At 40.4% G+C, this 14,621-nt stretch overlaps 1 protein-coding gene across 6 annotated transcripts in view; it reads left to right on the top strand.

Annotated features, from left to right (window-relative positions):
* The window catches only part of btk (Bruton agammaglobulinemia tyrosine kinase), a 210,830-nt gene that overhangs the window by 149,152 nt on the left and 47,057 nt on the right, over positions 1 to 14,621 (top strand). For all 6 annotated transcript variants that reach the window (XM_060927617.1, XM_060927615.1, XM_060927613.1 and 3 more), the window contains one exon: positions 2,549 to 2,631. In XM_060927617.1, the coding sequence (XP_060783600.1) occupies positions 2,549 to 2,631 (83 nt within the window). The remainder of the gene's footprint in view (positions 1 to 2,548; positions 2,632 to 14,621) is intronic.

Genomic DNA, 14,621 nt, shown 5'->3' with positions numbered 1-14,621 from the left:
ATGCATAATGAGGCAATAGGTAGGGTTGTTCCACTATAAATGGCTGTTCAGACTGTGATGAAACACTGATGGTGCCTGCAAACAGAAAAGGCACCTCCACTCATGACTTAGCACTGTTTAGGACAAAAACAAAAAAAAGGTATTTCACTTGTGATAATCCAAGGAGATTGCAAAGCACCAATAATGCAGCAAGAGGAGAGTAATTCTTGCATCAATTTTCTGGTAGGACACAGTGTAGAGACCTCCATATAGCCAGACCTGTCCTATACTGAATTTCTTCCACTGGAAATGGGAAGGTATGGCATGGAAGTGGGTGGGCAAACAGCTGGTCTTGCAGCTAATGTTATGGCTCCCTTCTTTATACTGGTCCATAATAAAAGTCCATGACCAAAAGACCATGTGCAAGACAATAGTCAAAGCAATGACCCAGAAGCAGCATTTATCAAAACAAAAGTACATAAATGCATATGTTTACACAGACATAAAATATGTCTAGGGTGACCTTTACAGAACTGTACACTTCTTTGGTTTTGCTGTGAGTCCTGCCCATGTCAAGGACCTCAGGACAGCTCTCAGATGTCATAAGTGCTATTGCCAATCATTATTATAAATGATTATGTCATCTAAATATGCAGCAGCATATGCACTGTATGGATAGAATATTCTATCTGTGAGACACTGAAACATTGCTGGGGTGCCAAACAAATCAAACAGAAGTGTGACAAATTGGTGTAACCCAAATGGAGTGGTAAAGGCCTTTTTTTAAATCAGGATATTGGATTCTAGTGAAACTGCCAGTATCCCTTGATTAAATTAAGTGTTGAATAAAAAGTGAGTCACACCAAACCAACTGAGCAGTTCATCAATGAGTGACATTGGGTATGCATCAAATTTAGGTACAGCATTGACTTTTTAAAATCAACACAAAAGCACACTGACCTGTTGGCCTTCAGAACCAAGACCACAGGGCTGTTCCTAACATGTGGGACTCCTCAGCTACTCCCATATTGAACACTGAGTTCATCCTGAGCCACAAATTTTGTGTTCAGGTAAACAGAGGTAAATGGTAGGGGACAACTGCATACAACCACACATGGAGGAGTCATGATGTGTTGTTTTATGAGGTTTGTATGACCAGGTAGGGGAAAAGCACATCAACAAATTCCCCTTGTAACATGGCAACCTGTGCTTTCTGGGGCACTGAGTGGTGGTCTCCACAAGGGAGTAGTGTGAATTGGGTCACACCTTTTAGATTTACCTTGAGTCCCAGCTCCTCCCTCTTGGGAATCAGCATCGCCAGACACACAGGAACTGCTTGCCTCCATGGTTTCAGGAGATTAAGGTGGTATATCTGAAATGCATAACCTCTATCCATTCACCTAATCTTGTAACTTCAAAGGGCTCTTGCCACTTTGCAAGTAATTTGGAGTTCGATATGGCTAGTAGGTAGTATACATGGCTTCCAGGTATTGCATTACATAGTCAATTAAAACTAATATAAAGCAAGCAAAAAAAAAGTCTGTTCTAATGACCTATGAGGCCCATGCCAATGTTTCTGAAAGGGACCACAGTCAGTTAGAGTGGGCGCAATGGTGCATTTAGGCTGGCAAGCTGGGCCTCTCCTGACATCAGAGGAAGGAGGCACAGAGGCCACTCATTCTCTGGCCATTCCCAGGCAGTGGCTGCAAGTGCATAAAGCTCCACAAAGGCCTCCAAATTTTCCATGGGGTACATGATGGCCAGTGCTGCTGTGAGTGGAGGGGTGACAGCTGGAGGAGTCATGGGTTGCAGCAACCTTTGAAGCACCTCTTGGTCATTGACCTACTCCTACATAATGGCCTCAAATTGGTACTACTGTTTGTAGTGCAGATCCAGGAGTGCTTGATACTGGGTCTGGGGGAGGCTGGTGAGAGATTTAATTAATTTGCTGAGTGGGGAGGTTTCTATGGTTGCATCAGTACCTCCTCCTGGGTGTCAGGAGCACTGTAGAACACTGATGCGTGTGCATGTCAATAAAGTAGGATTCAGAGAGGAGACAGGTGAATCTTCCTCAGAGCTTCTGGTTCCCTTTATTGGCCTGCCTACAGTTTTCAGTGGCCATTCTTCAACTTCACCAACAAAAATTCAACTCAGTATTTTGTGGCTTTCACCTTGGTCAAGTTAAAAAATGCTATGGGCAGGTGCATGTGGTGTGGGTATTCCTCTGCCTCCAGATTTCTATCTCTCTGGCTCACTGAGTCACTGAAAGACACACAAAACACATTGTACAAGTAACCTTGCAGTAATCACATACAGTAGCACATTACCTGCTGGTTCAAACCACATCCTCTCCATCCACCACTGATGCTTGACCATGCCCCCTGCTGCTACGACTACCATCACCGTCATTTCAGGACTTTGTAGAAGGTCTTAGCATGTGCATGCCAGCATATCCAGGTGTTAAGCACTTCTCTTGGTGATTGAGAGGGGTGAAATAAAACACTTATTGTACAATTACACTATTATTTTACAATTTACTAAAGGATTTATAACATTATTTTACATACAGAATAAAGATGGTGGCTTTCTGGTGCGAGATTCTGGAAAATACACTGGAAAATATACTGTCTCTGTTTTCACCAAGGGTACTGGGTGAGCATGATATACACAATATGAAAAAGTGAATATAAAAAAGTGGAATTCACAGAATTATACATGTAAATATGTGCAGACTTGGAACAAAAGATTGTATTTTTTTCTAAGGGAACCACTGAATGAACTGTCAATTTCCCTTACACCCCAGAGATTAAATTGGGCCGGAGCCCTCCGGAGCTCAGCTCCGCCTCCTCGCCTCAGCAGTACAGCCAGCAGGAGCTGAGCTCCCTTTGCTTCAGTGTTTATAATATAATACTTTTATTCAGTTTCATCTATTCTAAAAACACCATCAATATGAGAGTTCGTCAATAATGATTTAGACGACAAAAAAAAAGCTAAAGTGAATTACACCCATCAATTAAAAAAAACGATTTTCATTGGAATTATCATTGAATGCACATGCGCTGCGAGAATGCATGACATCACACAGCATCATCATACGTTTAATGTTAACGTTAATGGACTTCAGCTTGAGAAATTGGCGCCACTGTTTTCTATCAGTCCGTCATACTTTATATTTTGAGGATTTATGTCGTACGAAGTTGTAACTATCTGCTAAACACGATGCCTTAGCAAAGTAGACAGAGGTAAGTCATGGTTCTTTTGTTTATTTTGTCTTTAGTTGAGAAACTTTCTCAGGCAATATATACTAGTGCAGCAGATGACGTAAGTAACGTTAGCTAACACTGACAGACATAGGATGTTAGTCGAAAAATTCACGCCTCCATTTGCTGAAGTTCAGATCTTTTTGTCTGTAGTTCTGTCATATTTTATCTTTATTTACTAAGTTGTACTGTAGCTGTTTTCTGTGTTTTTAGCTTTTAGTAGAGATGAAAGTGGAGCAAAGAAAAAAACCCTGAACTTTTGAAAGTCAAACTAAGATGGGGAGGCAATGTCTCCCGAAAATATTTTATTAACATAACATGCAAAACCCTGCATTCTAGTGCATTTTAGTACTTATTTTCACTAAAACAAGTTATAACTTTTAAGCCTTTTTCTTTCATGTACATTAATGATTAACATGTCAAAAATATCAAATTTAATTCCCCTAGTTAATGAGTAATTTTCAGGAGTGCATTTAGAAAACGCCGTGATTTTCCTGGCTACACAGTTCATTACTTTGAAAAAAAAATCAGACAGTTGAAGGTAAACTCAGCAAAATCCCAAAACAGTACTGTTAAAAAGTAAAGGTCTGTTAGAGTTTCTAAAGCTTTCAGGTTTCAATGTTGGGGACATTGAGCCTCGTTTATCAATCTTTTAGTAGAGTTGTGCGTTTGCATAAGTTAAAGTGAACTAAACATTTCCAATTCATATTTATGCGAGTTGAAGCCAATTGTTCGTATTGTCTGTAAATTTAAACACACCAATGAATACCAAATTTCCCATGTAAATCAGGGGCATAGCTAGGATTTTTCAGGGGGGTCACACACTGACTGGCAGCCTGAGTACATTATGTAACAAAAAATAATTACCATTGCTAGTTTTAGGTAGCTTAGAAACCGGCTCTTCCATTATTGCTGTTTCTTCCACATTTTCTTGATGATGTGTTCTAGAAACGGCACTAAAACTTAGCTTCGAAACCACAAAATGCAACTTTGATGGAAAAAATATATAATAAATTGCATACCTCTCTTCACATTGAAAGAAGGAGGAAAGTTTTGCTTGTTTTGACATGGTGAATTATTAACACGAGGAAATACTTGTAATTTGCAACTAAAAAGACTGCAGCTACACTGGCAGCTTGAACCCGCTTTCTAGTGCGATTTTGTTGCACTTGCGCAGAACGGTATCAGTCCTGCGCGCCTTAGCACATGCACCTGCGTGCCACCTAAAGGCCTCTGCATGCTCTTGCGACAAGGTTTTTGCAGATAGCTTTTCGCAGACAGTTGTAATTTATCATTGAGCGGGGAGTAATAGGCGTGCGCGATGTTATTCACCGCCACAACGCAAGGGGGCGCAAAGTCGCGAAATTGCTAGGAGTAGTTGGTGGGTGTGGTTAGTGGAGTGTTTATCCTCCAGTTACTTATAATGACTAGAACTGGAGTCGTATAGATGTACGTACTTCCTCACTTCCTCGATCAACCACTCTTCGTGCTGCTCCATCTTCGCTCGTGTTTTTAAAAATGGCAGTCGTGAAAACAAACCAAACCGGGAAAGTAGGGAAGCGGAAGTGCGTGTACAGCGGATGTAGAGTGGACCAATCAAAGCCCTCTTGTCTGCGACGCTGTCTGCGGTGGTCACAATTTTTGGGAGGTGCGCGCAGAGCGTCTGCGAAGGGGGGGGCTTCGCAGACGCCATCTGCGACGCCATCTGCGAGGACTGGGTTGTCAGCATAAATTGGCCTTAACAAGCTCCGGCATGCACATCGTTAACAAAGAACACCTATCTTTAATCAATGAACTATGTTTGGGCTATTTAAGGACCGTGCCCATGCAAAGACAATGCGAAGTATTACGCCGCGTCTAGGAATGTGAAAAATCCGAAAAATAAATTTCTCCATTTGGAAAACCGGAGATTTTCAAGAGTTTTGTCAAATATCCGGATTTCCGGGTAAATCCGGAAGACTTTCATCCCTGTTTTAGGTAAATATCAGAAAATTGAGTTAGCCAATTTAATGGATGCCAGCTAACCTATCTTTGCGCATGGAACGTTAGCAAACCTCCCTCGTGATAGTGAGAACTGGCAGCCTGGACTTTTCCATTGGCTAGCGCGCTTGACTCCCAATCCAATGTTGCTTTGGTCGGCCAAACAAAATAACATTTTTGTTATTTGTTATAACAAAATTAAATGATTCAGACATCCCTAGTCTCCCGGACGCTCTGGGAGTCTCCCGTAGATAGTGGCCCTCGCACGCCCGCGAGTGATATAAAATTTCCCTTAAGTCGTTTTTTTTTTTTCATTCGCGCTAAAGAAGCTATCGTTTTAAAGACGAAATGATTTGATGATGAGAGAGAGAGGTCGTCTGTTAAGGTATACGTCTGCAAAAATACTACACGGGACTGATCACACTCTCTCTCGCTCCCCCCGTCTCAAGCCGTCAGAACAAGTGGCAGAGGCAGTGCGAGTGAGTGACGGTGAGACGGGGGGAGCGAGGGAGAGAGTGTGTGTGAGCATCAGTCCCGTGTAGTAGGCTATTTTTGCAGATGTGAAATGAGTTTCTGCAGCCAGGTTGGGATGTCTGTCTGGCTATTCCCATGGATAGGTAGAGTGAGATGCACATAACTATTGTTAATATGTGAATTGATGGTGTGAGATGTAAACAAGTAATGCAAATAATAGTGTAGATTGATGAGATGTAAATAACTATTGCTAATATGTGAATTGGTGGTGTATATTGTGAATAAGTTTTACAAATTACAGTGTAGATTGATGGTGAAACGTAGGCTTAATAAGTTACCAATATGTGCATTGATGTGAGATATAAATAAGTAGGCCATAAGTTGATAAAATATGTATTAAACCAATGGTGCGATAAATAAAATGTCTTGAGAGATATTGACCACTGTGAGTGAAGAAGGGCTCCCCCTCCTTACAAAAGCCAGTTTAACCATTGGTGGTCACATTTCATTTGGCCTGCACAAAAATAATTTTGACACAGCCCATAGAACCTGCGACTCACCATTTTCAGAATAAATCAGCTATATATATATAATTCACAAAAAAAGATAGGAGCAATTCCAGCATTATGGACGTGACACTTGAACTCAAAATGGCAACAAATGACCCAGTGCATGTTTTATTGTCTCCCAGTATTTAAACAGGTGTTGCATATTTTAAGGCTGTACCATACTGGAGAAGTGATAGAACAAGAACAATTCCCATAGTACATCTAGGGCATGCCAGAAAATGCCAATAAAAGATGCGTTATGGATGTGACAGAAAAAGTATCACTTTTCTTGGGTGACTGTACATTTTTATCAAACTCTGTGAAATTGTAAACCTAATGTCGAAATGGAGATATCCATTTGATAGAGGGGTCCAAGGTGAATATTAAAAAATCTTTGTTTAAAGTATTTTGTATTTCATGCAGAGTTTCGGAAGGAAAAGTCAGCGTTATGGATGTGACGAAATTCCGTTATGGATGTGACGCGTCTGAAATAGACATGGCATATGTTTAGAAAATCAGCAATTTAACCACCATAACCCTTTGAAAAACTCTCTAAATATCAGCTAAAACTATCAAAGTTCTTAAATAATATTTAGGATGGCTATTGTTTTGCTGTTTTGTGGATTTTAGCATACATTTCTGTGGCTTGTGGCAATAATATAGAATTGTACATGATCAAAGTTGATTTTAGCTTGGGTTTTACATTATAAGAAAGAAAGACTGACATATTAAGGCAAAGGGAACAATTCTTGTGACAAATTGGTTCAACTTATTCACATCTGTAAAATACAGGCCTAGGCGATATCTCCCGGAGTGGTTTTGATGTATTACATGTTGCTTTATTTTTGCATGGTGAGGTTGACATTTACATGGAATTGCCCATATATAGTGTACTGATTACCCATGTTCTATATGCACCACTGAAAAGCATTTGTGGGCTCGCATCTTACAGAGCTGAAGGGCTAGTTAAAATCAACACCTAACTGTCTGCTATTTTTAAAAAATCTGAAAAATGTCAGATGATTCAGAGATTGACTTCAACTCCTGAAATGTATCATTTGGTATAGGAGACCTACAAATATGTTGAAAAAAGAAAAGTTGATGCAAATTTGAGAGAGAGGGGGAATTATAGGAACAAAATTATTCTTAGCAGAGATAAGCATGTGCAAGTTCTTCTCATTTTACCATTATATTTTTTTTATTTTTGTAAAAAAAAAAGGATATACAGTGGTGCTTGAAAGTTTGTGAACCCTTTAGAATTTTCTGTATTTCTGCATAAATATGACTTAAAACATCATCAGATTTTCACACAAGTCCTAAAAGTAGATAAAGAGAACCCAGTTAAACAAATGAGACAAAAAATATTATACTTGGTCATTTATTTATGGAGGAAAATGATCCAATATTACATATCTGTGAGTGGCAAAAGTATGTGAACCTTTGCTTTCAGTATCTGGTGTGACCCTCTTGTGCAGCAATAACTGCAATTAAATGCTTGCGGTAACTGTTGATCAGTCCTGCACACCGGCTTGGAGGAATTTTAGCCCATTCCTCCGTACAGAACAGCTTCAACTCTGGGATGTCGGTGGGTTTCCTCACATGAACTGCTCGCTTCAGGTCCTTCCACAACATTTCGATTGGATTAAGGTCAGGGCTTTGACTTGGCCATTCCAAAACATTAACTTTATTCTTCTTTAAACATTCTTTGGTAGAATGACTTGTGTGCTTAGGGTCGTTGTCTTGCTGCATGACCCACCTTCTCTTGAGATTCAGTTCATGGACATTTTCCTTTAGAATTCACTGGTATAATTCAGAATTCATTGTTCCATCAATGATGGCAAGCCGTCCTGGCCCAGATACAGCAAAACAGGCCTAAACCATGATACTACCACCACCATGTTTCACAGATGGGGTAAGGTTCTTATGCTGGAATGCAGTGTTTTCCTTTCTCCAAACATAACGCTTCTTATTTAAACCAAAAAGTTCTATTTTGGTCTCATCCATCCACAAAACATTTTTTCAGTAGCCTTCTGGCTTGTCCACATGACCTTTAGCAAACTCCAGACGAGCAGCAATGTTCTTTTTGGAGAGCAGTGGCTTTGTCCTTGCAACCCTGCCATGCACACCATTGTTGTTCAGTGTTCTCCTGATGGTGGACTCATGAGCATTAACATTAGCCAATGTGAGAGAGGCCTTCAGTTGCTTAGAAGTTACCCTGGGGTCCTTTGTGACCTCGCTGACTATTACATGCCTTGCTCTTGGAGTGATCTTTGTTGGTCGACAACTCCTGAGGAGGGTAACAATGGTCTTGAATTTCCTCCATTTGTACACAATCTGTCTGACTGTGGATTGGTGGAGTCCAAACTCTTTAGAGATGGTTTTGTAACCTTTTCCAGCCTGATGAGCATCAACAACGCTTTTTCTGAGGTCCTCAGAAATCTCCTTTGTTCGTGCCATGATACACTTCCACAAACATGCATTGTGAAGATCAAACCTTGATAGATCCCTGTTCTTTAAATAAAACAGGGCGCCCACTCACACCTGATTGTCATCCCATTGATTGAAAACACCTGAGTCTAATTTCACCTTCAAATTAACTGCGAATCCTAGAGGTTCACATACTTTTGCCACTAACAGATATGTAATCTCATCTCATCTCATTATCTCTAGCCGCTTTATCCTTCTACAGGGTCGCAGGCAAGCTGGAGCCTATCCCAGCTGACTACGGGCGAAAGGCGGGGTACACCCTGGACAAGTCGCCAGGTCATCACAGGGCTGACACATAGACACAGACAACCATTCACACTCACATTCACACCTACGGTCAATTTAGAGTCACCAGTTAACCTAACCTGCATGTCTTTGGACTGTGGGGGAAACCGGAGCACCCGGAGGAAACCCACATGGACACAGGGAGAACATGCAAACTCCGCACAGAAAGGCCCTCGCCGGCCACGGGGCTCGAACCCGGACCTTCTTGCTGTGAGGCGACAGCGCAAACCACTACACCACCGTGCCGCCCGGTCTATGATCATAATTTTGAAATTATTAACGAAAAATATTACATCCACAAGCAATTTCTTCATAATAAGTTTGTGGTTTCTGGTTCCTCTGTAATATGGCGTGCTTTGGATTTTATTTTATTCATTTATTTTGTTGTTTTTCTTTCATTAACTTCAAGAGAGAAATACAGGGAGCTTGGTGAGGGGATGTCTGTATATAGTTGCTATAACAACGCTACATAAGTAATAACAGTAAATACCTGTATATCAATGATAATATACTTTCCTTTGTTAAAGAACCACAACTTTTAATCAATTTACAACCCCGATTCCAAAAAAGTTGGGACAAAGTACAAATTGTAAAAAAAAAAAAACGGAATGCAATAATTTACAAATCTCAAAAACTGATATTGTATTCACAATAGAACATAGACAACATATCAAATGTTGAAAGTGAGACATTTTGAAATTTCATGCCAAATATTGGCTCATTTGAAATTTCATGACAGCAACACATCTCAAAAAAGTTGGGACGGGGCAATAAGAGGCTGGAAAAGTTAAACATACAAAAAAGGAACAGCTGGAGGACCAAATTGCAACTCATTAGGTCAATTGGCAATAGGTCATTAACATGACTAGGTATAAAAAGAGCATCTTGGAGTGGCAGCAGCTCTCAGAAGTAAAGATGGGAAGAGGATCACCAATCCCCCCAATTCTCATCTCATCTCATTATCTCTAGCCGCTTTATCCTGTCCTACAGGGTCACAGGCAAGCTGGAGCCTATCCCAGCTGACTATGGGCGAAAGGCGAGGTACACCCTGGTCAAGTCGCCAGGTCATCACAGGGCTGACACATAGACACAGACAACCATTCACACTCACATTCACACCTACGGTCAATTTAGAGTCACCAGTTAACCTAACCTGCATGTCTTTGGACTGTGGGGGAAACCGGAGCACCCGGAGGAAACCCATGCGGACACGGGGAGAACATGCAAACTCCGCACAGAAAGGCCCTCGCCGTCCACGGGGCTCGAATCCGGACCTTCTTGCTGTGAGGCAACAGCGCTAACCCCTACACCACCGTGCCCCCCCCCCAATTCTGCGCCGACAAATAGTGGAGCAATATCAGAAAGGAGTTTGACAGTGTAAAATTGCAAAGAGTTTGAACATATCATCTACAGTGCATAATATCATCAAAAGATTGCATGAGGGTCAAGGCCGGAAAACCATACTGGGTGCCCGTGATCTTCGGGCCCTTAGACAGCATTGCATCACATACAGGCATGCTTCTGTATTGGAAATCACAAAATGGGCTCAGGAATATTTCAAGAGAACATTATCTGTGAACACAATTCACTGTGCCATCCGCCATTGCCAGCTAAAACTCTATAGTTCAAAGAAGAAGCCGTATCTCAGCATGATCCAGAAGCGCTACGTCTTCTCTGGGCCGAGGCTCATTTAAAATGGACTGTGGCAAAGTGGAAAACTGTTCTGTGGTCAGACGAATCAAAATTTGAAGTTCTTTATGGAAATCAGGGACGTCGTGTCATTTGGACTAAAGAGGAGAAGGACGACCCAAGTTGTTATCAGCGCTCAGTTCAGAAGCCTGCATCTCTGATGGTATGGGGTTGCATGTTGCATTAGTGCGTGTGGCATGGGCAGCTTACACATCTGGAAAGACACTATCAATGCTGAAAGGTATATCCAGGTTCTAGAGCAACATATGCTCCCATCCAGACAACGTCTCTTTCAGGGAAGACCTTGCATTTTCCAACATGACAATTCCAAACCACATACTGCATCAATTACAGCATCATGGCTGCGTAGAAGAAGGGTTCGGGTACGGAACTGGCCAGCCTGCAGTCCAGCTCTTTCACCCATAGAAAACATTTGGCACATCATAAAATGGAAGATATGACAAAAAAGACCCAAGACAGTTGAGCAACTAGAATCCTACATTAGACAAGAATGGGTTAACACTCCTATCCCTAAACTTGAGCAACTTGTCTCCTCAGTCCCCAAACGTTTACAGACTGTTGTAAAGAGAAAAGGGGATGTCTCACAGTGGTAAACATGGCCTTGTCCCAACTTTTTTGAGATGTGGTGTTGTCATGAAATTTAAAATCACCTAATTTTTCTCTTTAAATGATACATTTTCTCAGTTTAAACATTTGATATGTCATCTATGTTCTATTCTGAATTAAATATGGAATTTTGAAACTTCCACATCATTGCATTCCGTTTTTATTTACAATTTGTACTTTGTTCCAACATTTTTGGAATCGGGGTTGTATTATTAGGCTTAGATTATTTGGAGTGTCTGCCATAAAAGTCCTTGTGGATGAGCTGTTATAGAAATTATAAGATATTGAATGATAAAGAATGAGTGCATTATATAAACTGATAATTTATGTTGCAATCATAAATATTCAGATACATGCTACTATCGAAAATTAAATCAACACCTGATTTGAGAATTCAACTGTGCTGTGGTATAATTATTGCAAACAGCACACTGTGTTAAAAGAAGAATAAAAGAATAATTATTTGCCTTTTTTTGGCGCAAAATTATAGCTCATGTTTGTTGCTTAAAATTCCAGCACCCCCTCCCCAGTGTACAGTTGTGGTGAAAAGTTACATACTCTTATCGTGGACATGAATATCATGGCAATATAGAGCTTTCATTGATTTCTTTGAACTTTTCTTTTTCTGGAGTAGAATGATTTTATAAGATATCTTTAATAGAAAAAAAACAAGAATTTGGTGCATAAGCTTTAAATTATTTTGGGTTTTCTGAAATCTACATAGCATCAAAATTATACACGTATGATCAAAAAATATACATACGACAACTTTGATGATTAATTCAGTGGTGCTGAAAGTTCCAAAATGTATTAACTTGCCAAGGCCAAGCTTAAGTTCCTGTTAGTCATCATGATTGACTACAGCTGGTACTGTAGCTTCTCTATTACAAAATAAAAAAAGTTTGACAGTACTCATTAAATTGACCAGCACACAGTACAATGGAAAAGTCCAAGGAATTCAGTGCACATTTGAGAAAGAGGATCAAAGTACCCAACTTCATTACTTAAGTCAAATTACAGATACCACTGGTCAAATGTTATTCTGATACAAGTAAAAGTTGGACAGTCAAATTTTTACTTTCGTTAAAGTACTGAAGTATTTGCTTTTAAAAATACTTAAGTATTAAAAGTACATTTTCTGTCAATGCATTGTTGTATTATTGTCACAGTGCTTACAAAACCTAATGCCTCTGAAACAACTGACTGGATTTACTGACTAACTTGTAGAACCTGTAGAATAAATACCTGGTAGAATGTTATTAAATGAAACACAACTGAACTGAAAAAGAGCCGTCATGATTTTCATTTTTTTTATTGTAACACTCCTCCCCACCCCCACAAAGCAGCATGGTAGTGTTCTGACCCAGCTCTGGCTGTGTGTTCACATATGTACAGTATGTGTATGCTAATCAGGAAGACAGTGGAATAGCTGTAAATGCAGCTTGCTCAGAAAATAAAAAGGACAATCCAACCTGATTAAAACCCAGGTCCACACCTCGAGCTTAATAACTGCCCAACAGCAACACTGCTTTAAGTAAGACAAAAAAAAAAAAATAGGTGCAAGACCATCATCTGACATCAAAACAAAAAATTCCAGCAATTTGTGACTGACTAGTACAATACTATCCATCTCACAGGTCTCATGTGCGCACGTGTGTATGTATTCATGCACATATGAATCTGCCAGGGCTTTACATTAGCACCCGCCCACCCGCCAAATGCAGGTAAAATTCGGCTTTGGCGGGTAATAACTTTAGTCTCACTAGCCACTTTGGTAGTTGGTTTATTCTGTGGTATGACAATATATTTTAATTGTAGTTTTCTCTGAAGGCATCCGATATAATAAACGCATTGCAATGTAATATTACCCACCTACAACTCCCATGAGCACCTGCATAAACATTCTGACAACATGTTAGAATTGTTTAGAATGTTCGTTAACATCTCAGATAAAATCAATGATACAGTAACCTGCGGTTAATGAATGAAGCAACAAAGTTGCTGACGACTGACAAGCGCACTATGTGGCTGCATATAGCTGGAGTTTCAAACCCTGCTGCTCAGGCAAAAAGGGGCAGAGATGAGCAGGGCCGGAGCAGCATTTTAAAATCACCAAGGTCCGTGATGTGCAAAGCACGCGCCGAAAATTGTTAGACATATTTAAATGAGAGGGGTCAATTACACATCACACAAGAGATCTATTCCTGAAATTACTTTTAATGGTGTTTGAACTGAATATCGTCAGTTTTGAAAAAAATCATGCATCTGGCAAGAGTAAGAATAATTTAAGCTTGTTTAATGGTTTGATCTGGCCCAAGCAATGAGGACAAAAGATACCCTAACCATGTAGCCTTTGGAACTAAGATACATTAACAATCTGGCATCCGTTACACCTACACACAAAAAAAAAATTCTGGGAAAAAAATCAGTATACACCACCATGTTTTAGGCAAAGTTATCCAAGGCAAACATAAGTTGAAACTTTCCACTCTATTGCTTTGGCTTATCGAATGATTTATTTTTAAAATCACAAACAAGGCAGGCTACAACTGCGCTGCTTCGAAAATGTAAATTTAACAGCTTGATGAAAGCGCGCTGATGGTTCCCATGGAAACCCTGTGTCTCCTCCACTGCATTCCTCCCCCGAGTTGCGCACTCATTCGGTTTTGTGTTCTTGGTCTCAGAGCCGCGCGCACAAAACAGACACAGAAGACAGAATCAACGTTTAACATCATTAACAATGCACTTTTTACAGAGACGTTTTAATGTTATTTTTTATTTTTTTTATCCAGTTGAATATTTAGTGTACGAATGACCGAGGTCCGGACCGCAGGGGCCTCAGAGCTGGCTGCGGCCATGGAGATGAACAAGACACTAATAGGAAGATAAGACAGTTCAATGACAAATGGAAGTTCAGGCGATATTGGCTAGTTCATAGTTACCCTGTACTGCAAAGACTGTAGAAAGTATCGCAAAGACAGGCACCAGTAATTTTAAACTCGAAACTATAAAGGACCCCGAAAAGTCAAATGCACACATCGGTACTATAACATCAAAACCGGCAAAGACAGCTGGTCACTACAGGACAGCATTGCTTTCAGTCCCTGGCTGTCATGAAGTCGGCTGAGCTGGAGAGGATGGAGCTGCTGTTTAGAAACGTTCACGCAATTGGAAAGAAGTTGATCCCGCCCTAGCTATCAACTTATGGCATGCTGGAAGCCTCAGGTCACGAAGACCATTTTTCATGGACCATTCAGACTCCTCTGATGATGAATGTCTCATCTCATTGTCT

The sequence above is a fragment of the Neoarius graeffei genome, chromosome 8, assembly GCF_027579695.1.
Source record: "Neoarius graeffei isolate fNeoGra1 chromosome 8, fNeoGra1.pri, whole genome shotgun sequence".
NCBI lineage: Eukaryota > Metazoa > Chordata > Actinopteri > Siluriformes > Ariidae > Neoarius > Neoarius graeffei.
The sequence above is the reverse complement of the archived record's forward strand: the minus strand, read 5'-3'. Positions and strand labels throughout refer to the sequence as shown.